This window comes from Protopterus annectens, chromosome 12.part0, assembly GCF_019279795.1.
Source record: "Protopterus annectens isolate FY-2018-M chromosome 12.part0, PAN1.0, whole genome shotgun sequence".
Classification (NCBI taxonomy): domain Eukaryota; kingdom Metazoa; phylum Chordata; order Ceratodontiformes; family Protopteridae; genus Protopterus; species Protopterus annectens.
In genome coordinates this window covers 886966927-886992420 of record NC_056746.1, presented here as the reverse complement: position 1 = coordinate 886992420, position 25494 = coordinate 886966927, and the positions used below count along the sequence as shown (strand labels likewise).

General features: G+C 38.0%; 1 protein-coding gene across 2 annotated transcripts in view; it reads left to right on the top strand.

Annotated features, from left to right (window-relative positions):
• Positions 1–25494, top strand: part of EYA2 (EYA transcriptional coactivator and phosphatase 2) — a 970866-nt gene that overhangs the window by 649281 nt on the left and 296091 nt on the right. For both annotated transcript variants that reach the window (XM_044089920.1, XM_044089919.1), the window contains exon 10: positions 6740–6823. In XM_044089920.1, coding sequence (XP_043945855.1) covers positions 6740–6823 — 84 coding nt within the window. The remainder of the gene's footprint in view (positions 1–6739; positions 6824–25494) is intronic.

Sequence of the window (25494 nt, the reverse complement as noted above, 5' to 3'; positions counted from 1 at the left end):
TGCCTGAATCACCGCTACTAGTCTTGTCTCCTGTTTATTCATTTAAGTTTTATTTTGGATGGTTTCCTTAATGACTGCTTTGTCATCATCTTCATCAGTCCATCACACTAGATTCCATTTCAAGTAATTTATTCAAACTATGTGTGAACTTGAGCAAACAGCACAAGGCAAACACTGCTGACCTTGTGAAACATTAACCCAGAAACTTTGGGAAGAAAGATGAAATTGTTGGAAGTCCTTTTGCATGAACTCTATGTTAAGAGACTGGAGCAAGATAAGACATGACATGAAACGTGACCTATCAGGACCACTTGAGTCACTTTTCAACTATAGCCCCAAAACAGGCTTTGTACCACGAGAATGGAAGTCTGCAACAGTTGTGCCACTTCACAAGGGTGGACAATCAACTGACCCCAGAAACTGCAAACCTATTAGTCTGACCAGTCAAATATGCAAAGCCATGGAACAAATTATCATGGAAATGATCAACAAACACAGGCAACCTTTAGACACTGGACCCAACTCAGTTTGGATTTGCTGAGGGAAGTTCATGCCTACTAAACCTGGTGGACGTCTTTAAGAGGGTCAACAATGCAATAGATGAGGGGAAATGGTCATTTTGACTACCTGGACCTGACTATGGTATTTCATACAATACTTCATTCAAGTATAGTTGACAAACTCACCGAAGTGCGCATAAATACCTACATAACTTGCTGGATTGCCAGTTGGCTCACAGACAGGACCCAGGAAGACAGGATTGGTGATACCCCCTCCACTAAGAGACCAGTCACCAGTGGGATACCTCAGGACTCCATGTTGGGACATTTCCTATTTGGCATCTACTTCTTGGAGGTAATGGCTAATGTCAAGGGTCTTTAGCTGACCAAGTTCACAGATGACTGCAAATTGGGAGCTATCATAGATTCCCCGTGATGCAAACTTCTTACAAAAAGGTCTAACAGACAAATGACTGGTGCCAAAGTTAATAAAACTTGATGCTAAGAAATGCATTATAGTGCCTTTTGGGAAAACTGCCACATAGGTGAACTACTCCATCACTAAGACACCTCTAAGTGTTGACGTGTTAGTCAGGAATCTGGGATCATATCTAGACAGTAATATGACCTGTGACAAACACAGGACCAGTGCAGCAAGAAAATCAATGTATGTCGCCCAACTAATAAGTAAGGGCATGGCATCCAGATCCAAGGAAGTCATACTGCCAGTTTATTCGGCCCTTATCAGAGCCATCATTCAGTATAATGCCCCCTTTGGCATGCAACTGACCATACATATGTAACAGTGGGAATGTCCACAAAGTTTCCTTACCAGAAGAATTCAGGGTATAAACGCATTGTCCTATGCCCTATCTCTATAGTCTGTCTCTCACACATTACTGAGATGTGCTCTATGCCGGCCACCTCCAGTAAGGCTCTGATGGACCTTTGCAAAATGACTGCATCAGAACCACTAGATCCAAGGATTTACATTTTATTTATGATATAAATAAGACATGATGGTGAGACAGATCTGTGTCTTAGAGGATCCCCCATGCTCTGGAACATGGTCCCCATCTATGTTAAGCAAAGTCCATCCATAACCCTATTTAAATGTTCACAGGTTCATAGGAGGTTACTAGGCTATTAGCCTTAGGGCCTTTATAAGCCTAGCCATGTTATACCCTTGTTCTCTAATTGACCAAGTTGTATGGTCTATATTTGCAGCATGAGTCTATGAACATCACTGACTGCCCTTATCCAAGAGGGACATAGGTGACCCCCAGGTGAAATTTATGGCCTCCCATCTAATTGCCAAAGTTATGCTTAAATAGGGTAATTGAAAAGCTCTGTTTTACATGAACTGGGAGTTTGTTCCAGAGGAGTGGCAATCTCTGGGATACATATCTGTCTCTCCAACATGTCCTGTTAATGTTGCAGACTAAGTTAAAATCCCTAGAGCAAGTGAATCTTGTCTCATTTGACTTGTGGATGTGCAGCATTTCCATTAAGGCAGGTCTGAGACTGCTCTGTAGGCCAGGCACAAGTCACCTATCAGCAGTCTATAAGATACAGAGTACAGTGACAGGGCCTTCAGTCTGTCCATGTAGGTCATGTGTTGAAGGCCCTGAATTTTCTTGGTGAGAAACCTCTGAGGTCTCTCCAGCTGCTGCAGGTGTCTGGTGAGGTACATACAGAAGGGAGTGTTGTGCTGTATTAGTGGTCTGATGAGGGATGAGTACAGGGGAGTTATAAAATCCTTAGCTGTGAATGCAATCCCCTTACTTATAAGATGTGCAACATAGAAGGTGTTCCTTACCACTGGGGACACACAGTGATCAAAGTTAAGGCTGCTATCAACCTGTGTTCCCAAATCTCTCACCACAGGGTTTGAGCTAAGGGGGAGGGGGTTGTTAATATTGTAATTTGCAGGGACTTCTCCTCTGCTGAAAGGGATGATAACACATTTTTTTGTATTTAGTTTAAGTCTGTGGCTTTGGCACCAATCGTTTGTCTGTGTAAGCCCTTTTTGTAGTATGTCAGCATCGTTGGAGGACTCAATGATTGCACCCAATTTGCAGTCATCGGTGAAATTGGTAAGCCACAGGCCACCTATTTTTTTCCCTGAACTTCTGAGAAATAGATTCCAAACAGTAAGGGGCCCAGCACAGATCCTTGTGGTACACCACCGATAACTGGTAGAGGTGGAATCCTCACTTTGGCTGTATGAGTTCTGTCAATGAGCCAGTTGGCTACCCATCTAGTGACATATGAGTTAATTCCCAGCTGGGTGAGTTTCTCAATTATGCCTGAGTGGCGGATTGTGTCAAAAGCCTTGGCTAAGTCAAGATAGGCTGTATGTACTGTTTTGCCTTCATCCAGGGCTTTGGTGACATTCTTGAAGTCCACCAGGTTTAATAAGCATGATGTACCCTTAACAAAGCCAAATTGGGTTAGGTCAAGAGTTTGAAGGTCACCTATGGCTTTGTTGATAAGGTCAGTGATGATTCTCTCCATGGCCTTGCAGATAAGTCTGGTTAGGCTTATTGGTCTATAGATTACAGGGTCAGTTAATGGACCCCCTTTGTGCAAGGGAATTACTGCTGCTGTTTTTCGCTCTGTTGGGATAATGTCAATACTTAAACTATGATTGAAGAGAGTGCCAAGTGGTTCCATTAGGTCCTGTTTCTAGACCATTTAGTAGACATCCTGGGATGTTATCCAGTCCCATAGAGGCTGTGTTTTTTGCCATGGAGAGTGCAGTTATGACCTGCTGTTTGGGGATACTAGGTAGAGGACTAGTGACAGGTATGCTTTGGGGTATGTCTGATGGGGACAGAGGGGTGAAGTTTGTGCCAAATCTGTCTGCTAGTAGATTAGTGATGTCCTTAGGTTCAATATGAGTGGTACCATCCACTACTACTTCGGCACAAAGCTGGGCCTTCGCTTTTAGATTCAATTCAAAATAAAATGTAGACAAAGATCAGCAATTTTCAGGCAAAGTACAGCAAGCAAGCCAAACAAGCAATACCTTAACCAATGGATGGGAAATCAGAAATTCATCCCGGATCTAGTCTCCATGTCTCTGGTTGATAGAGGCAGACAGTAATGCCCAAACTAACATACCCATCCACCCCCACGCACACATATGAACTCTAGAAGCGTCCTAACTAATATACCCCGTGTAATAAATACCCATAATACACAGGGACACTGGATTACACAGCTAGACTTATAAAGGCCCTGGTGGTTGTTGGGCTAGTATATACCTATAAACTTTCTCCCTGGGTGTATCTTTTATATAAATTGAAGAGACAGGCTTTTAATCATATAAATTGATCAAAGATCAGCAACCCAAAGACTGTTTTCAGCAGAAAGCCTTCATCAGTTACATTTAAATTTACATGTTGCAGTTACAGGTTAAAGTGTTTATATGATCAGAAGCATATTTCTACATTTTTGAGGTGCTGGTTGGTTTCCTGATCCTCACGTTATAAAGCAGCAATGGACCGGTCATGTCTGAAAAGAATAGGTGAACAATGCATAACTCTCTCTCCCTATGGTCATTCTTTTTTTTTTTAACAATACAAGCCATTGCCAGAAAAATAAACTAACACCATGTTGTGGCTTTTTTTCTTTTAAATGCATAACATTTCAATTCACTAAGATTGAGCTATGACAAGCAAGGGAATAAATGGACCATATGCCATTTAAAGATGTTTCAAAATAAATAATTTTCTTATTCTAATTGTTGAAGAACCTAATGTGGCTTGTGAGTATAAGCTCAGTACCTCTGAAATAACTTTATCAATGCTGCTACAGCAGGAGCAGTGAGGCAAAACAGTGATTACTATACAGCTTCACCCACATGAGCTGACCCCTGCAGTCATGTCCGTAAAACATAACCTACACTGTAACATTTATCAGTGCTATAACATCTGTAATTCTTTTTTATGTATTTAGATGTGATCCTGCATACATGTGTGGAAGCCCATTATTGTGTCTTCTACAGTCTTTGGCTTAGGTTGTGACTGAAGACAGTCACAGGAAAAACCTACGGGGTCTGGATGGATAGATAGATAGATAGATAGATAGATAGATAGATAGATAGATAGATAGATAGACAGACAGATAAATAGAAAGATAAACAGGTAAAACACTTAGCTGAGATAACCATATTACAGACACCTTATGACAAAAAACATGGGTAATCTACAGATGTACAAAGACTGAATAATGGACCATCATTTGCTAGAAATTTAACCAACCAAGGATCAGATCTCAGCAATACTGTCAGTGAGTTGCCCCAGCAGTGATGTCATTTTTGGGGCAATTTCCCTTTCTTCCAGTTGGTGCCACCATTGAATTTATGTATATAAATTTAGGGGTACCCCCTGCAAAAAAAAAACCAGCTAAAACTTTTTTGGCCATTTTGGGAGGAAATGTAGTTTAGGGATTCTGATCTTTGGCAGATTTAACTTTATCTACTTAGAGTGGAAGCAAAAATCATGAATACTTCATGTATAAACCCTCACTATTTTAATGATGCAGTACCACATAATTCACTCTAACTTGCTGTGGAAGAGATGTCGTACTATCTTAGGTAAGTAAAGTGCATTGTACTTCCATGTGTAAGCACAGTAGATGTTAAGGCAATTTGAAGGCTGTTTAGATGACCCAAATATCAACAGGCTAGAGACTGAAAAGTACTTCCAAGGCATCTCAGTAACCAGCTTTTTTATGGAAGAGCTACTGCTTTACAGAGAGACCTTCCCAAAATAGGTACAGTGGTGGGGTTCTAGCTTCATCAACTGGGAACAAAAGGAAGAACACTAACATTGACCTGTTGACAATAGGGCAGCTTCTTACAAACTTTTTCCTCTCCAGAAAAGTATATGGAAATGCTACTACCTTTTCTGAATGCCTTCAGATAGAATTGGTTTAGGCTTGAGTGAACAAAGAAAGGACTCATAACTCATCCCATCCTTTACAAATAGTAAAGCTGGGTGCAAGATTCGCATGCAGGTTTTCCTAGACTGAATTAAGAAGTGTGTTTTGTCCAAGCAGTTAAGTAGGGTGAGCCTTAGTTGAGGGTCAAATCATAAGGGCTGTGGTGACTTTATCCTTGTTGTTGGACCAGATGGCTGGTCCAAGCCCATTTGCCTAAATGCAGTTTTGACTGGAAAAAGCAGCCATATGTGAATTCAGGTAAAATTATAAGAAAAGTGATTTTTTCATGACAAGGGAAAGCATTCACATCCCTCATGCGGAGTGTGTTGTTTACACCTGGCAACTAAGATAATATATTCAGATGTGGCTGCACCTCAGGGATAATGAGAAGTTCCCTCCTACTGCAATCCCTTTTCTCTAAACATTATTTTCAGTTCAGGTACTGAATATGCAACATGACCGTGTAGTAGGCAGCCAAATTGCCTACTCTCACTTCAGCAACCTGCCTTAAAAATTTATCTTTGAAAAAACATCTACATAGCTAGGACAGAGACTCCAGTGTGTAGTTCACTAAAGCAGTACAAATTACATGAGGCATTTAGAGAAAAATCTCCCTTTGGTATGGCTTTAATACACAGCATCTTGACTTAAAAGATAGCTGTTTGTTTCAGCTGTTACACTATCTTCTCTTTCTCCTGTATTTTGTTTGGGTTGCAATTTGTAACTCGATCCATAGTACATTAATCTGCTGTTAAAGATACCCCAAATTAAGACAGAAAACCTAAGTGAGGTCCTCACCAAGGTGTCTCTTGCAGCTTATCCATAGGCTTCCTGCCTACCTTCACTTTGCAGCCTTTAAAAAGTTATCCTAGTGTGATAGGTCTGCCAGGTCTTTACAAACTAATGCTGTACCCCTCAATCTAAGAGAGATATGTTCTACACAGGTAGCTGTGGACCTTGATGCTGAGAACAGGAAAGAATTTGAAGTACTTCATTTTGTACAACACCGTGATGATTATGACAAAGTCTGTAAAAGGCACCTTTATGACATGATGGCAGTGAAGAAGTCTGTGCCTGGCAGCATTAGGACATGACACCTATGATGAAGTTTGGGAGTGGTGCCATTAGTACTTCTGATTAATTCTTTTAATGGACTGACAGGGTCAGGTCCGTATAATATGGACTGGTGGCATGTAAGACACACCCAGGAAGAGCTAATGTTATGATGAGTTTTACTCAATATTTTTGCTGTCAGAAACTAATTATTCTCTTCTTTTGTTTTATTGTAGAGAGTGTTCATATGGGATTTGGATGAGACCATCATTATTTTTCATTCTTTACTCACGGGAACATTTGCTGCCAGATATGCAAAGGTAAGCTTAACTACATTTCATCAAAGACATCCCAATGACTTCTTTAGAGGGCAGCAGAAGTTTTCAGACAAAGCATGGCTATATTGTGTGACACTAGAGAAGTCAGAGCATGCCCAGAAACTGAGCCACTGGAGCAGACACAGCATGCCTAGAAACTGCAACACTGGCGCAAACTCAGCTTGCCCAGTGAGTGTAACACTGAAAAATTCTTGGTTAGAGCATGCCAAGTAATAGACTAGGTTAGAAATCAACACTGTGCATGATTCAGACATGTGGACTTCAGTTTAGAATAATTTATTTATTTTACATCTGTCAAATGGGAGAGGGGATTGGTTCAAAGACCCTTTTTAGTGATGATCCAGGCCACCAGATGCAAACATTTGCAGATATACTTATTTTATATTTATTAACCAGGTTAGAACATTGGTCCATGTTAGATATATTTCAGGACCAGCTCTGGACCAGATGAGTTAAAAAATAAATAAATAAATTTAAAGACATGCAAGGTATATAACCATGGTGCAGGCAAGTAATAATGGTACAACTTGTACAACAGATTAAAGAACTGATGAAGCATTTAGTTTACACAAATTATTTACATGTAATTATAACCCACATACTTTGTCTTGAATGTTGTATGTATATTACTGGGTTGTTTATCTTGGAGAGAAAACAGTGTTACAATAAGGGTACAACACCTGAAATGTGTTATTATAACATTAGGAAAAGTATGAATTGAGCTACGTATTTAATGAAGAAGGTAATATGTGAAGCATTACAAATAGTAAAGAAAAGACATTTCTAGAGTTTTTAAGTGATGTGATCATCAAAGTTTGGGAGGCTGTGTAAATTACTGTGCTCAAGGCAGCAGCTGTGTTTAGAAACTTCTTGTAGGCTAGCTTTAGGTTTGGACCAAAATTCAGGGTGGAAGTTGTGATTTCTGATGCTGAGTGGGATGGCGCCCAGTATAGAAAAGGTGTGGTCACTATACTATCTTTTTTTATTAGGGGGAGGTGTATGATGCGAGGGTTGTGTTGTCGAAGTGTGAGCATAGGTTATAGCTTCTTCCTATATTGTGAGTCTACCAGAAAGTAAGGTAATGGCTTTTGTATCATAAACTTAAAAAAAGGAGTAAACCTAACAGGTGTGAATCTCTAGTGTACTGTGAACCACTTTGATTTATTCAGGAATAACCAGTGGTTCTCAGAGCTGGGGGCTTGGCCCATAAACTGCAGATTAAATTTGAGGTGATTTATAGAGAGTTGTGAGATGGAGGCAATGATTGACAAGCCATATTCTAATTGTGCTCTTATAATTCCTTTTCTTAAATAACAGTTTGAATATTTTCATTGTTATTTTGATGTGAAACTGAAACTTGACATTTTACTCTGACCAGAGGACCAATAATTTGAAGCCTTGAGTTGTTTTGAGGGGTTAAGGGTTATTATTATTACACTTTTATGCTATGCCAATCCTGGGGAACCTGAATTAACTCATGGCTTGTTCCAGAAACAATTTCTTTGGTTTTAAAAGAATTAGGGATTACTTTTCCACTGATAAGCCAATTGTCAACAGCCTTGAGGAGTTGAGCTTGACCTGAAGATAACCATCTGTGCAGAGTAAGATGGGAATTTGTGGGTGGTGACAACAGAGTTTGTTGATGTATAGCGAGAAAAGAAGAGGAGATAAAACAGAACTCTGAGAACAACTCTGGGTGGAGTAACTGCATTAGATGTGTCTGGTAAAGTTGTCACTGCAAATTTGTAGCTGGACAGACAATTATAAAGCCATTTATTTGCTTGTAAGAGAAAGACAGAAAGTCCAGAGGACATCAAAGGCAGACGGAAGGAGTACTTCCAGCAGCTTCAGAATGAAAAAAACACACAGAAGTTGTACTGCCTCTGACACAACCTACAATGAAAGAAGAGGAGGAGCCCACCACAGAAGAAGGAAGAACAGCACTAAGGAAAATGAAGTCAGGGAAAGCAGCAGGCTCAGATTAAGTCACAGCAGAGATGATAAAAACGTTGGGTGAGATGGGAGAGAAATGGCTTCTGAGGGTACTCACAGCAGTATGAAGAGAAAGGCATGTCCCAGATGACTGGAGAATAAGCATACTAGTGCCAGTGTTTAAGAGCAAAGGGGACGTTTACAACTGTGGGCAGGATAGAGGTATCAAATTCCTATCACACTGCATGAAAGTTCTGGAGACAGTGAATGATAAACGAATACACAGAGTAATAGAAGGTAAAATGGGAGATGAGCAGATTCAGATCAGGATGCTGCACAACTGACTCAATGTTTGCAATGAGACAAATAGTTGTGAAGAAGCTAGAAATGAAGAAAGAGTCCAACTGGGCTTTCCTAGACTTGGAGAAAGCATATGACAGTCCCAAGAAAGCTGATTTGGGCAGTATTACGGTGGTTTGGAGTCCCATAAACTTTGGTAGAATTAGTTTAGGCAATGGACAAGAACCCAATGATTCAAGTATGAACTCTCATAGAGGGGTTTCTAGTGAGGCTGAGTTTGCATCAGAGTGCAACTCTGATCCCTCTGCTATTCATACTGGTGATGGACTACATCAGCAAACAGGTTTGAGGGAACAGATCAACAGAGTTTCTCTATGCAGACGGTGTGGCATTACAGGCCGACTGTGAGCAAGAACTTCAGCAAAGGATAGGGGAATGGAAAACTTGAAAGCATATGGGATGAAACTGAATACAGATAAGCCAGTTGTAATGGCAGCAAATGGGGGAAATCAGAAGACAATTAGAACTAAGATAGAAGGGAAAATAGTAAAACATGTTAACAGCTTAAAGTATCCAGGAGGGGTGGTTGAGGAGAAGGGAAGTCTGAATGAGGAGGTTAAAGCTAGAATCAGAGGGGATGCAGCCAACTGGCACTGTGTGTCAGGGGTAGTGTTTAACAGAAGAATGCCAAAGAAGCTGGAAAGTAAGGTGTACAAAACAGCATTGTGACCAGTACCACTGTATGGAACAGACACTTAAACAGTAAAGGCACAGCAGTTGAGGAAATTAGAGGTAGTGGAGATGAAATGTGTGAGACAGATGGCAGGATGTACACTGTGGGACAGATGAAGAAATAAGAACATCAGAGCAGATTTTAGGGCTTTAGCTGGAAGACAGTAGGGAGAAGAGAGTGTTTCCTTTAAAAGTACTTAGACAAGAAGAGACTTGATGCTGATGCCTTGACCCATAATATTAACTTAGCGTCTAATGGTTAATCCCCTGTCTCAGATATCACCCAAAGAAATGCACTGAAAAGCAACCATAGGAGAAGATGGTCAGGGACAATAGGGATGTGACTACATCATCTGATACCTCTGCTTGAGTCAAGGGTTTAGATCCCAGTGAGGTGAATTCACAAGCCACAACCGATGGGGTTTCTATTACGTTATTGAAAGATAACATAATCGAACCATCAAAACTTTGAAATGACTGCATTTCGAAGATCGCATTGTGGGATCACAGTACAGTGAGGATTGGAATATTTGCCTTTTCCTCACTGTAGTGCAATCTCGGAGTTGGAATATATATTTAGTGGGGGTGCACAATACAAGCTTCAAAATGCTGCCATTTCGAAGTTTTGATGGTTCGATTACATTATTTTTCAATAACGTAATATGAACCCAAACGATTTACTTTAATTGTGCAAGCCCATCTTCAGTGCCAGTTTTATCATTTCAGATGTGGGGGATAGTCACACTAGGGTTTTGATTACAATGAATGTCCCTAGTAGGGAAGTAAAGACTTGGCACTCCCATCAACAGGTCCAGATTTCCAAAGTGGCTCCTCCTGCTTAGAGGGCCCAAAAGTCCATTCACAACTTAAAAATTGATTTAAGTGTCAGGGATGTGGGAACTCATGTAGATAGTAATCTAGCTGTTGACCAACATGTTTCTAAGGCAGTAGGAAAATCCTTCTATGTTGCTCAACATTTAAGCAAGGGCATGGCGTCTAGGTTATGAGAGGTCATCATACCATTGTGCTCATCTCTCATCAGACCCTCCTGACCAGACACATGCAGCAAGTGGAATGTCCAGAAAGGTTGTGCATTCGCTGATATGAACTTCAAGTATTGTCAAAGATCGCGGTACAGTGCGGTTTGCGAAATTCATCCCTTTCCTCACTGTAGTGCGATCTTGGAGTTGAAATATATAGTTAGCAGGAGTTGTGGGGGGTGCAGAGGGGCTTGTCCCCCTGAAAAAACATGATGGTGTAGAGGTTTAGTGTTTATGCTCCTACACAGACATCATGTGAAGTGTGCGATTTTAATGTTAAATCAGCTGAATTCGTTCAGCTGATTCGACACTGTGATTTGTGGCATTTTTTTTTTTTTTGTGGTTTTGGTTCACTGTTTTAGTCACAAATTATTTTGTTCATTGATATTATTATAGTAAACCTATATATATATAATATATATGTATGGCTGTAGTAGGAAACATTGGATACACCCAAATGACAACATGCAAAACATTAATGTACCCTCAATGTAAAAACATAGAAAATGCCAATGTTGAAATGCAACTATGCATACGCTGAGCCATTAAAAACAAATAAAATTTTTTTGCAGGGGGGGTGGCAAGCCAACCTGCACATCCTACACCCCTTGCTAACTATATATATATATATATATATATATATATATATATATATATATGTTCGATTCTCAGCTGGAGTGCGGGAAGTGCCTTCTGTGTGGAGTCTGCATGTCCTCCCTGCGGTTGGGTGGGCATTCAAAAGACATGCGTAAATGGGTGTGCCTTTGTTGAAGGTTGAACGTCGAGCTGGCACCTCGGCGTTCGTGAAAAACTACTGCCGATCATTAGCGGACCGGAGTTCCACTGTGGCGACCCCTAACCGTGAAAAGCTGAAAGACAACAAATATATATATATATATATATATATATATATATATATATATATATATATATATATATATATATATATATACTAACTCTGAGACTGCAGAAACAGGGGGGAGGGCATATTTCCTAACCCCTCGAATTGTACCATCTCAGATACCTGCCAACCAGTTGCTTAGTTGACTAAACAACAGCTGTTGACCAAACACACACTCGAGATCTTTGGAAGGGAACCTATATATATATATATATATATATATATATATATATATATATATATATATATATATATATATATATATATATATATATATATATATATATATATATGTATGTGTGTGTGTGTGTGTGTAAGCAGAAGGAAAGGATGAATACACTAACCATTGACTGGCAAAACACTGATGTCAAAATGTTAAAAACATTGATGTCGGCATGCTTGTACACATGCACCAAGAAGAAACAGCCTTTCTGCCCCACCCACTTTATATAACATGCAAAACGGCTTGTACATTCCTGCTGTATTGTTTATAGCAGACATCACATAGATGGCAAATAAAACTCTAGGGATTCTAGCTGCAGCTCTTAGTGACTCATAGCTGTGCCATCCATGGCCTTCAGAAAATCAGTGCACAGCACAGAGCCTTTGGCATGTTCAAGATATATGATTGCTTCACAGCAGACATACCTGGAAACAAAGGACTCAAAGAATGGCTAACAGTCAAGCAGACTGAAGAAGAAGAAGTTTGGGTGCATCATTATTATTATTGTTATTATTATTATTATTATTATTATTATTATTATTATTATTATTATTAATTACAGTTAATAAAAAAATCCATTCAAAGCAGAACCTAGCTACCATTATCTGCAGGTAAGATCAATATAAATAAATGGCTGCTGTAAGGCTGTATATAGTATATACGCATAGCCGGCCTTAGGCAAAGGCCAACTAGGCGGCCGCCTAGGGCACCGCTCTAGTAGGGGTGCTTTTCCAGTATTTATTTGGTGTAGGTAGACCAGGATGGGGGCACTGGGTGGTGAGGTGGATTGTGCCGTGGAGCCCTTTTGCCTAGGGCAGCAGTTGACCTAAGGCCGCTCCTGTATATACGTGTGTGATATACCCTGCTAATGTTTTAATTTTCAAGAAATATTTTATGCTGTCAGCCTGATGGTTCAGAAGCAGGATGTTTATGTTGCTGGCAACCCAGGTTAAGGAGTTGACTCAAGAGTTCTGGTAGGGCTGTCTAGGTGGTTGAGACAGGATGAAGTGGATGGAGGTCAGCTCTCCTATCTAAGGAGGAGGGAGAGGAAAGCTTACTTCATGACTGACTTCTGGTGGAAAACAGAAGCTTCATGACTGACTTCTGGTGGAAAACAGAAGCCTCATGACATCTCAGGGTTAATATAGAGGGTAGCAGTAGCACCCTCTTGTCATTGTACTAGCTTTTTCCATATTTAGGATAATTGATGAGCCACTCTTGCCCCTCCCCGTCACATTCCTCACTGTCTGGGCCCAGTAGCCAGTTGTCCTTGAGAACAACATTTCAAGGAACTGAGGGTTACATCCAGAGTACATAATAGAACAATTTGCGGTCCAAAATGGCTGAGAAGCCAAAGAGAAGCAGGCTGAGGCTGTGCAAGGTTGGGGGTGAGCAATATAAAAAAAGAAACACATATATTTTATACTAACTGACTTTTTTATTTTTGATAGTCAATAAAGTGCCATTCATAGCTGTTACTGCAAACTTTTGTAGAGTCAATATGGTAGGCCTCATTAGTGAAATGTGGAAATGAAAATGGAAAATTATTGATTTATTAGTGGCTCACCAGCTTTTAATAAACTCACTTCCATGGCCAAGGAGATTAGTAATATTTACAGAATAGCTCACTGAAGAAGATGAAGAATATATGCTAAACAACATACAAAAAGAAAAAGTACAAATCAGCGAAAACAGTGCCTTTACCACATGGCAACAGATTGCCAACAATGCCACACTTTTGAAGAATCACTACCACATGATAAGTGTACTGACTATGCTACAATACTGACAAAAAAAAGTAAGACCCAAAGCTCATGACTTTTCCTTTATATTCAACTATATTAATATTAATGGTAAAATTCAGGGTCCAGTTTTGGTAGGCCCTTAACTCACCCTGTGTTAAATGTAGCATTAACAGTGGAGAATGGTTACAGTTAAGAACATATGCAAAAGTAACTTAAATGCAGTAAAATAAACCCATGCAGTTCAAAAACAAATTTAAACTTCCTCTGGCTACCCTTCAGCAAAAAGCTCATAATATCCTGTTCCAGGAAATTTGACAAAGTGTAAGTCCTTTGTATCTTCAGTCCTCCATGGGACACTGTTATACCACCAGCCCCCCACCCCCAGCAAGGTGTACAACAAAAAAACATATGCTGTGTCATATCTAACATACCATAACATACCACAGGAAGTAAGTGCATCAAGTTCCAGAATAATGCATCATGGTACCATGCATTTAAACATTCAGTGGCAGCCCACTCAGATTACAGTTAAACTTTCACAGCCCAAAAACTCATGATTACAATGGATGTACTTAAAAAAAAAAGTACAAGCATTGTATTTCTATTATTACTTTTTTTGGTCCTCTGCACCATTCAGCCTGTCCCACTAGCCAAGTGACCTTTTTTACTGCACCTAGTCTGGGCCCTGGCGTTGCTGCTGGCAGCAGTGAGAGGTGTGTACTTCTCATCTAATCCTAGGAGTATTCTTTCTCTCTTTTTCTTTTACTCTTGTGTGCCTCACCTTCTTTGTAAATATCAGAAATGGCACTAGTGTGCAATATACAGTGGCTGCAGAATGGATTATCATCTAGCCAAGAGCTATCCCTTCAGGACGTCCTGCTTTCCAACCCCCCACAGGATGTTGGCATTCTCAGTAAGGGCTTCCCAAGCACATTCATACCCTTTCCCACCCCTAAGGATAGGTAAGCTAACAGTATCTGCTCCTTTGTCACCCTCACCTCTTCCATTTTCTTCATCATCCAGGCAGCTAATCAAGCTCAAGTACTCTAACATCAAAGCAGTGCCTCTCTCAGCCACAGAGTTGGCTACAAGACAATTTTATTATTATTATTACTATTATAATAACCTGATTCCTGGCCATTATTAGTGATGTATTCCATCTTGGTTGGCTTCATTACCCTCTGTGTCTGTACTCTCAGAATAGGCCACACTGTCCACCATTGAGTCCATCACTAGTGACAGCTGGCTGTGAATTTTAATTTTATATACGCACTAGTAATCAGTCATGTACAATATGTAATCAGAAGGCCATGTAACAGGTTTCAGGGCAGTGCTCTGCTGTCTCTTGGAAAATATCTGACTTTTAAGTAAAACTGTTTTTCAGTATAAATTCTTAAGTAATAACAGTTCATAAGGGACCCTTCAAGTTTGAATTCCTAGCTAACATTATCATTAATTTATTTAGCTAAAATTACTCCAGCCTTTTTAACCTTAAGTGATACAGTATGTTGTGTTTAAATAAACAGTACCATTCAGTTAAGATAGCACAATCCAGCAGGAATGAAACATGTAAGCTTAAATATGCTGAACAGATAATTATCACAAGTACATGCTGTAAGAAGCAATAGAAGGTATTATGTGAGAGCAAAATGAATAAAAAGGCAAGGCTAATAGTGTTTTTTGTAAATGACAAGACCAACTTCATTTAGTGAATACAAGAATTTCAGTTCAGATTTTGACTTGTGGGAGTTCCTGATATGTCACTCTTAATCTAAATATACCATTAAGTTTCAGGTACAGCAAGCAGTCTCACATCAGGACAGTGTATCATACCTTCAGTATACTTGAATAAATTAACTTTTCCCATAGAAAAGGTATCTGACCATGTGGAAAATCTCAGTTAATAAAAAATGGAATTTCAAAATTCTGGAGATACATTTACTTGTCATATAGCTGTAACCCAAGAGAACTAATATGTTGTTAAACTCAACTTACTTTACTGAAGAAGAAGCAAGGCCTATGACTGCCACTGTATGATGACAAGCTTATGCAGCATGAGTGTGTGCTTGTGTGTGTGTGTGTGTGTGTGTGTGTGTGTGTGTGTGTGTGTGTGTGTGTGTGTGTGTGTGTGTGTGTGTGTGAATGTGTGTGTGTGTGGGGGTATATGAGTGAGTGTGTGTGTGTGTGTGTGTGTGTGTGTGTGTGTGTGTGTGTGTGTGTGTGTGTGTGTGTGTGTGTGCATGCATATGTTTGTGTGTGCACGCATGCATGCATCCATATGTTTGTGTGTGTGCTTGCATGCATCCATATGTTTGTGTGTGTGTGTGTGTGTGTGTGTGTGTGTGTGTGTGTGTGTGTGTGTGTGTGTGTGTGTATGTTTGTCTGTATGTATGGTCTATGTATATACATATGTTTGCATGGGTTTATGTATAGAAGCACAGAACCTAAATTATGACGTTGTTTATTAACTTTGTTAATAATACAAGATCAGTGAATGTGACTAACATACATATATTTGATGCTGTCCCTATAATATAAGTTTTTAAAAAATGTTACTATAAATAATTAAGCTGACAGCTTACTACAAAAAGTCATATACATATATTAAACACATTCTTAATTTACAAAACACAGTCTATTCTTCAAGGAAGAAATACTTTGTTTCCCATTTTATGTAATAGGCATATGTGTGCATGTGTGTGTGTCTGTGTGTGTGCGTACAGTCACTCACATGCATACAAGTGTAGATGCATGTATGTATATGTAAACAAATAGCTTTTAAGAGTACATGAAATGCAACTCTGTTTTCTTGAAAACCAGCAGCTGTACAAGACAAAGATTTCAGCCATTAAAGCAGTGTAATTTGTTAGGTAACTCTCTCATAAGACAGTGATGTTTATTGTGCTTTGGGCACTTGTGACTAGGTGACAGGAACTCAGTAATACAAGATACATAAAGATGTAGAGACACTTTCTGGATATTATGTTCACTGACTTAATTTACTTCACAATGTTTGTTTTTCTGGATGTCTTTACACAGATACCTGAAAGTGATTTTTCTTGACTCGTTGATATTTTGACAGGCTAGTACTTTTTCTAACCACATTTAAGCTCATGTTGTCAGTAATAAATAAAATGATAAGAGCTACAGGAATTGTCAGTGTTATGACGGTAGAGTTCTTTTATTACCTCTTTGTAAATCAAAGTCATGGAAAAGAACATAAGAGTGAGAGCCATCCTTCAACTGAATGTTGATTTTGTCTCGTATCAGAAGTCTCTTCCAGAGGACTACTTCTTAAAAAGTACCACTTTCATACTGTTTTCTCAGAGATGTGGCCTTGTATCACCTCTGCTCTTCAAACATCTGAGAGTTTTCCATTTCTTTGACATAGTCAAGCCAAAATGCTTAAGAACATCTGTTTATTTTATTTATTTAATGAGAAAACCTTGCATTTTCTTCCTGGCTCAGTTGTGTTTATTTACATTATGTTAGTCATGCGTGCTGTGCACCTAGGGACATGAAAGGGCTGTGCAGACCCATTCTACAACTTCCTTGTCTGATTGGCACAATCAGACCCTTTCTTATGAAAACAGAGGCCTCAGAGCTCTCTAAAGTAGATTTTCAAAATAAATAGTGCTCTGTGTGCTCCATAGTGAGGATTAGGTCATGATGAATGCATTTTTAAAGAGTTTCTAAGAAAATTGAAGACATGTTCCTACAATAAATAGTTATTAAGTGTTTCTTCTGCTGTTAATGAGAAGTGTATTCTGCTAAAAACGACAGAAACCACCTTCTTAACAATTATTTGGCAAATCATTTTTTAATACAAAACATTAGAAGAAAGCAAAATGGATATTTTCAACTAAACTTCCAGCTATTTGCTGTCTTATGTATTAGCTGTATGTTTTTCTTTTAAAGTCGAAGTATCCTGTTAAATAATTTTAAATGAGATCAATATGTAGAGAGTCAATGTACTAACCTAAAAACTTAAGTCATAAGCTTTCAACCTTTAGTCAAGATAAAGACAGTATGCTAAGGCAAACATTAGATTACGTTGGAGTGTGTTCCTTCACAGTGGTGAGTCAGTTAAAAGGAGTTATCCTATTTACTACATTATATACCAACACAGACAAGCTACACAGATGTACCTTAAGTAGCCTTCCTTTCTTCTTGCCACTGACTATTGTGAAAATGTCCTGCTACTTACATCATTGGCAATAAGCCCATTTATGTTCCTCTTTAAAAATGATTTTGAACTATGAACCAGAACAAATTTATAGTGATACAAAAGGACTTTCCTACAAATTATTAAAAATAAAATAAAATGTGATGGCATCATCAATGTGTTTTTATGGACATCCCTACCTCCATGCTCCTTAGATGGGTAAACCACATGCACTTTGCCCTTAAGGTTAAACTGGCATGACATGTCAGGGTACAAAAAAGATGTCATTATGACTGTATTCTACAAATAATAACCAATCATTGCTTCCCATGGAAAAGCACTTGTTATTTATGATAAATGACACATTTACCTAGTATTGTGCAAATATTGTTCTCTTCATACACACTAGCACCTGCTCTTTTCTTTTGTAGTATTTTGAAAAATGGTTGTGGTGTGAAGTACATGCTGCAGCGCTACAAAATAATAAGGATAGTAGAAACCTTCATAACTGAAACCTACTGAAAACAAAAGCTGCACAGAGCCATATGCCTCTGCCACAGCATCATGGACTCTGTCACAGAGAGTCTCCTCCAAACTATAGAAAAAAGTGTTGGAGCCTACACTACATGTGACAAAGCAACATAGTCCTCCCTGCTCAAAAAAGTATACACTGTACAGTAAAGAAGCGCAGCAAGCTTCCTCAATACATATGAGCATATTTATGGACACATATACTCACACGGGCACACACACACACACACACACACACACACACACACACACACACACACACACACACACACACACACACACACACACACACACACACACAAACACACATATATACACAAACACACACAAGCATACATGCATGTACACGTGTACTTGCACACATGCACACAAGTAAGCATGCATGCACACATATACACACAAATGCATGCACACATGCACACGCATAAGGACAGATGGATGCACATATACATACACACATGCAATGATCAAAATAAATATGCAAGACTTGGTGTACATAATTCATTACAAATACTGACTGCTGTTTTCCACATATAGCTTGAAACCACATAAAAGCATTACTGAATTATTAATTTTTTAATAACCTAACATTTTCAGACAAACCTGGGCCTCATCTGCAGCAAACATAACCTTCCTCAGGGATGCTTGCCTCATGATTAGAGAAATGCTCTAGGCAGCCACACATAAGAGAAACTAAGTAACATTGCAAACCCACATTAAAAAGACCTGCACAAACACAGCACTGAATGAAACAAAGTGACCATGACTATAAGACTTCAATGCTGGAGGGCAAAAATGAATAGATACTTGTCCAGTGCCATGGTAAAGAAGTACAGGAACATAACATTCAGGATCTTGGAAACAGCGAAGGGAACTGCATGCCAGCACCTGCCACAATACTAATGACATGCCAAGATACCAAGGTAGTGCATGTCAAGTTACTTACTCACAAGTGATACTAGTGTGTATAACAGGAGCACCTGGGACACATCACCCAAAGGAATTTAAGATTTAGCTGAAGAAGTGTTGTGGAGATCAAGGATCTAGAGACTCATATGGCCAGCTTCTACCTAGAGCACTAACTAAATTCTTAGACATTAGATTTCATTGCTCCATTCAAAAGCATTTAAACTTGCTAGATTTGTGTTTGTGTAGGAGGATTGGTCCTCAAACACAGACAAACACCAAGCACGTTGCATGACAAGACCAAGATGTTGGTTGCACAGACAGTCTAACACCACAGACTTGGCACTGTTAGAGAAAAGGCATTGATGCATGCTTTAAGATACAACAAGGCTGAAAAGAACTGTTCAAAAGCCATGGGTAGATGACTATTGTGTATGCTTAAATGTGTGTCAACATATACAACTATCACTGTGTTGCAGGCAACATTGATGGGTACAAATATTGCTAAACTGACAGATCTGTCACTCTTGCTATCAAGTCTTTTGCTAATGGTATTTAGACACCTTAAAGACAACAATTGTCCTTGGTCTACCTCAAAAGTAAAGCAATAAATGAAAATTTGCTAATAAAAAAACAAACTGACTATAATGAAGTAAAAACAATTAACTAAAAATTCAGATTTAATTCGGTACTAAGCATTTTCATCTCTGAAAGGTGACTTTATCAGACTGATAGAAACAAAGCAAAGCACACTTAACTAACACCTGACCACAGTGCTTTCTTCAATGTCAGTACATGCTCCCATGCACACACAGTGAGAGATACTACCAAAGTGGCTTGCTGGCTGAATGACTGCCCCTAGGCCATCCCTCACATAGCCACCCCCTCCCAAGGAATTGTGGTATTGAATAGCCCCACTTCAAGCCCTCCCTCTCAATATAGGCATGCCTGTCTTCTATATGCTAGTTCCAACTGACAGCCGAGGAGCTACTTGAATTCTGGTAGTCTGAGGTCATAGTCAGGGCTTTATCCCTTTATACCAGTAGAACTGGCATGTAATATTTAACTAAGCCAAGCATAATGTTCATAACAATCGCTGTCTTGTAAAACTCCTATGAATAAAACATACCAAGTATGAACATTCACAAGACACTTTTCTCTCTGTAGGCAAAGTTGTTAAAATCTTTGACTAGGGATGCTATTAAACAATTCCCTGAGTTCAAAAACAGTTTGTGCCTGGCTGAAGATTCTTCTTTGAAGCACAAACATTATATGAATAGCTGAAAACTTAACCTAACTTCTTGTCTTCAGAATAAACTTTTTTTGAAATCCAGGGGAATGAATTCCTGAATGAAAATATCCCTATATTAACTATTAGGAACAACAATTTTCCTTTTTTTGGTAAACACACTAGAAAACTGTGAACTTTGGAGTGTCTGATTATGGAAAAATTTGGAAGAACTCATAGACATTGGCATTTTAGGCCACAGTATTCATTCTCTGTAATGTTTATTTCTTACGTTTACTACTTGTAATACTGTCAGTTTGCTTTTTTGAATGTTCCATAATTTGAATGCTTTAGTTTTGTGCTCATGTACAAGTATACACACAGAACACATACACACACACACACACACACACACACACACACACACACACACACACACACACATATATATGCAAGGAAAACATCAACATAAAACAAAATATTGGCACACAAAGCATACTACAAAACATAACCTCAGAGCATGATGCTTTTGCAGGGGTCAAGACCCCCTGTGCTGCCTTTCTCCACTATTTAAATATTTGAGATCACATCATACCAGGGAAAGGGCATATTTCCAAGTGTGGTACTGCGGCACAAATATTGACAACTTTCTTGTTGACTAAATTAAACCAGCAAAAAAGCTGTTGATTAACAGATCCATCAACAACCCCCTTTTCCCCATTTTTACACATGGAGTCAGGGTGTCACTTCAACACTGACCATCATCTAGAGCCAAGGTTTACAATGCTGGGTGGCAAGCCCTGCCACTTCTGTCAACTAACAGATATTTAGATGAAATGAATGTCTCCCAAGGGCAAACACTCATATGAGCAGCTGCTTTTTACTACTGTAAAAGGAAAAAGCAAATGCTCATATGTGCAAACATTCTGCTCAATGGAGTTTTTGCAGGCAGTCTTTTGTATAATATTGTGTTGCAGCGGAGTAATGGAATATGCTCTTACCCCTCTTTTTTGCAGTCCTGGAGTTGGTATATACAATTAGCAGGAATGTGAGTAGTGCAGCTCCCCCCACATGGGCTTGCCCCCCTGCAAAAAATTTGTTTTACTTTTGTTTTGTTTTCAATCATTTCTGGATTCACTTTAAAATAATCACTGTTTTTACATTCGATCTTTTGAGTGCTTCATATTTCATGAGATAATCATGTGTATTAATAGAGAGATAGATAGACAGATGACAAATCAGTGTCCCTATTAGTAATTATTTTCTTCAAGCTAGAAAAGTAAAAACATTGAAACATTTCTGTAACATATTGATGGGAAAATAGGCCAAATGATGGATGAGCTACTTCTGAACAAAAAAGAAAAAATGTGATTGTACAAATAAAAGTTTCAAAGCTGAATTGAAGAACTTATGGTGGCATGAGATATCATGAACTGTATTATGGGGGATGTAGTTTGAGACAGACACTACTTTATGCCTGACAAAATGGGGACTTTTGAGAGATGAAAAAATAGGTTAGATGATTTAATATTGTCATTAAAAAGACCATTTTTGCGTAACATAAAAGGAATACCCAATTATTTTTCACAACTTAAAATATTCCAGATTAATTTAACATCAGCACATTCAGTTTGAGACCGTGACTAAGACAGCAGTTGTTGGTCTGCATAAGACCCTCCTGGAGTATACAGATATCATTTGGGGATTCAATAATTGTACCCAGTTTGCAGTCATCTGCAAACTTGGTCAGCCACAACCCCTTAGTTTTGACTTGAACTTCTGAGAAGTATATACCGTACAGTAGGGGGCTCAGCACTCACCCCTGTGTCACCCCACTGGTAAAAGGTCTGCTGGTTGATGTGGAGTCACCCACTTTGATAGTGTGTGCCCAGTTTGTGAGCCAGTTGGCAACCCATCTTACAGTGAAGGGGTTTATATTCAGCTTGCCTAGTTTATCAGTAATGCTTAAGTGTCAAATAAAAATGGAATCGTTTACAAGAAACTTCTTCAGTAGGAACACACAATATATACTCTAGCAAATGCTTATTTGATAGACAGTCTGGGTGCTAAATATGCAAGAAAATATCTGGAAATTTTACTGACTCGTGAAAGGAAATACATTTTTGGAGGAGATTTTAATTGTTTACTAAGTAACGATGACACAAATCCAATTAAATCTCCTATATTTGAACAGAAGAAAGCAAGAAGACTCTGAAAATCCATTCATTATTCATATCTCATTGGCACTTGGACTACAGTAGGTAGAATATTTATATCAATTGCCCTAAATGAGAAGGTTAGCAACTTTAGAATAATGAAAAGCCCCATATCAAATCTTAATTGTTGACATTTTTATTAACAGTAAGTAATAATAATCTACTAATATGGTGCAGAATATAAGCCTGTAATACTAAAGTGGAAGTATTTATACAGTGGTTCTCAGAAAAGTAAATACTTTTTTAATTTAATGACAAAGACAGACTAGTAGAAATAATTACACTTTAGATATGAAATTAATACAAATACTGGATTAATGAGAAGTAATGAGTAGATAGTGAAAGTCCTTAGTAAAAATATAAATAAATAAACAAAGAAAGTGGAAAAAGTGCCAAACGTAAACTGATAACCACAAATAAGGCAACTGGAAGGTTCACCAGTATAAAATCCACTGATTTATTGATCACACACGATATTAAAAAACATAAAGTACATCCAGAACACATTAACTGTATCACCACGTTTTGTCACACAAACTTCTTCAGATGAGCATACCAACTTCTGAAACCACTTTATATACAGAAACATCCCCAATTAATCAAATAACAAACTGTTATACTTTTAAACAGTACAAAAAATATATATACAAAAACAATAAAACACAATAAGTACAGAAGTGCATGGAAAATCATTTGTTGGTCAAGCAGGAATCTTATAAAAACATACATTATTTACAGTTTATAAAAACTTGTAAACAAAAAATAAGTATTTAAAAATATGTAAAAATATAAAACCTTTGTAAAACCACATATAAAACACTGTTGTGTAGGTCATGCAAAATGTTAAACAGCACCATCTGCTGGAAAGTCACATAATTTAAAGTTTTGCTGTCCTAAGCTTTAAGACTGGCTTCAATGAAACCATCTCATTCAAACCAGGATACCAAGTAGCTTCAACAACTAGTTGCCAGTACAGTTCCCTGTATTCTAGGCGTGTTTCCCAAGGGCCACCCCTAGGATCAATGGGCAATATTTCTATTACATAAAAATTAGCTCCTGCGCAGCTCAAAGTATGTTTATACAGCGAATTGTTACTGTTCATCTTTTTTATATTGTACCTATGTTCATACATTTTTTACTTTAATTTTCTCTCAGTTTTACCTATATAGAATGCTTCACATTTGTCACACAAGGCTAAATAAATAATACCATTAGTATTGCAATTGGCAAAACCATTTGTCTTAATGTCTGTCTCTACTTTTCAGATGAACCATCTCTCCAACTTTGACATAAGGGCATTGGGCACAACAACTACACTTGTATGTGCCCCTTTTATTAGAAAGGTAAACACCTGTCCTAGAGGTACCATTCTCCAAAATGTTTTTAATACAGCATCCCCTTCTGTAAATACACTTAAAAGGCTTATCAAATGTATACTGCAGGTCTGATGTACTAGCAAATCTGTTCCATTCTCTTTCTATAATGTTTCTGGCCAACCCAGCATCCCCATCATAAGTAATAACCAAAGCACTGTTGTACCCATTATCACTATCATTATATTTTGTTTACAAGTTTTTATAAACTGTAAATAATGTATGTTTTTTTATAAGATTCCTGTTTGACCAACAAATGATTTTCCATGCACTTCTGTACTTATTGTGTTTTATTGTTTTTTTTTGTACTGTGTTTTTAAAAGTATAACAGTTTGTTAATTGATTAACTGGGGATGTTTCTGTATATAAAGGGGTTTCAGAAGTTGGTATGCTCATCTGAAGAAGTTTTTGTGACAAAACGCGGTGATACCGTTAATGCGTTCTGGATGTACTTTATGTTTTTTAATATCGTGTGCGATCAATAAAAGAGTGGATTTTATTCTGGTGAACCTTCCAGTACCTTATTTTTGGTTATCAGTTTACTTTTGGCACTTTTTCCACTTTCTTTGTTTATTTGTTCTGTTTTGTTCAAAATATAAATAAATACTTGATCATAAAAAGGAAGCAATACTGGAGAAATGAAAACTTATGTCATATAGTATTAATATGATCATATTCATTAACATTTACCAGTATAAAACCCCAAATGATTGCATAATTTGGACAATAGGTAAAAATATTAAATACATCTATTAAATGTTTAGAGAATAACAGAAATAAAGCAGACATCAACAGTATGCTTAAACAGTTTAGAAAATAATATGAAAATCAATTAAATAAATGAAATGAAATGCAGCCAGAAAATAAACCAAAGTGATTCTATTTGAGCAATAATTTTCACAAATGTTATCTGAGGATGGTAAAGACCTGCTAACAAAACAGATAATAGATCAGACATTATGCAACAAATAAAGAAATCAGGGGATAAATGGATTAATTCTGAAAGTGTATAAGTTATTTCCAACTAAAGTTACATAATTAATAAAAATGAACACATTTATTTATTTATTTATTATTTATATATTTATTGGCATTTGTTTACTGGGAGTGGTAGAGTATAAGAGGAAATAGTTGAGAAGATGTAGCAAGGCAAGATTAGAGTAAGTGAGTAAGGGTGAGAGAAGAAAGAAGCAGAGAATGTGCAAATTAAAAATGATCTTCCAAGATCCTAGAGATATTCTGTAATATCATGAAAATTAAAAGGAAATAACGATCCCATACCCTTGCACATCCTCTTGTCTAATCACAGTGTTAAATGTGGATTACAATATATGTTTATTTCTATAAACAATGATATAATA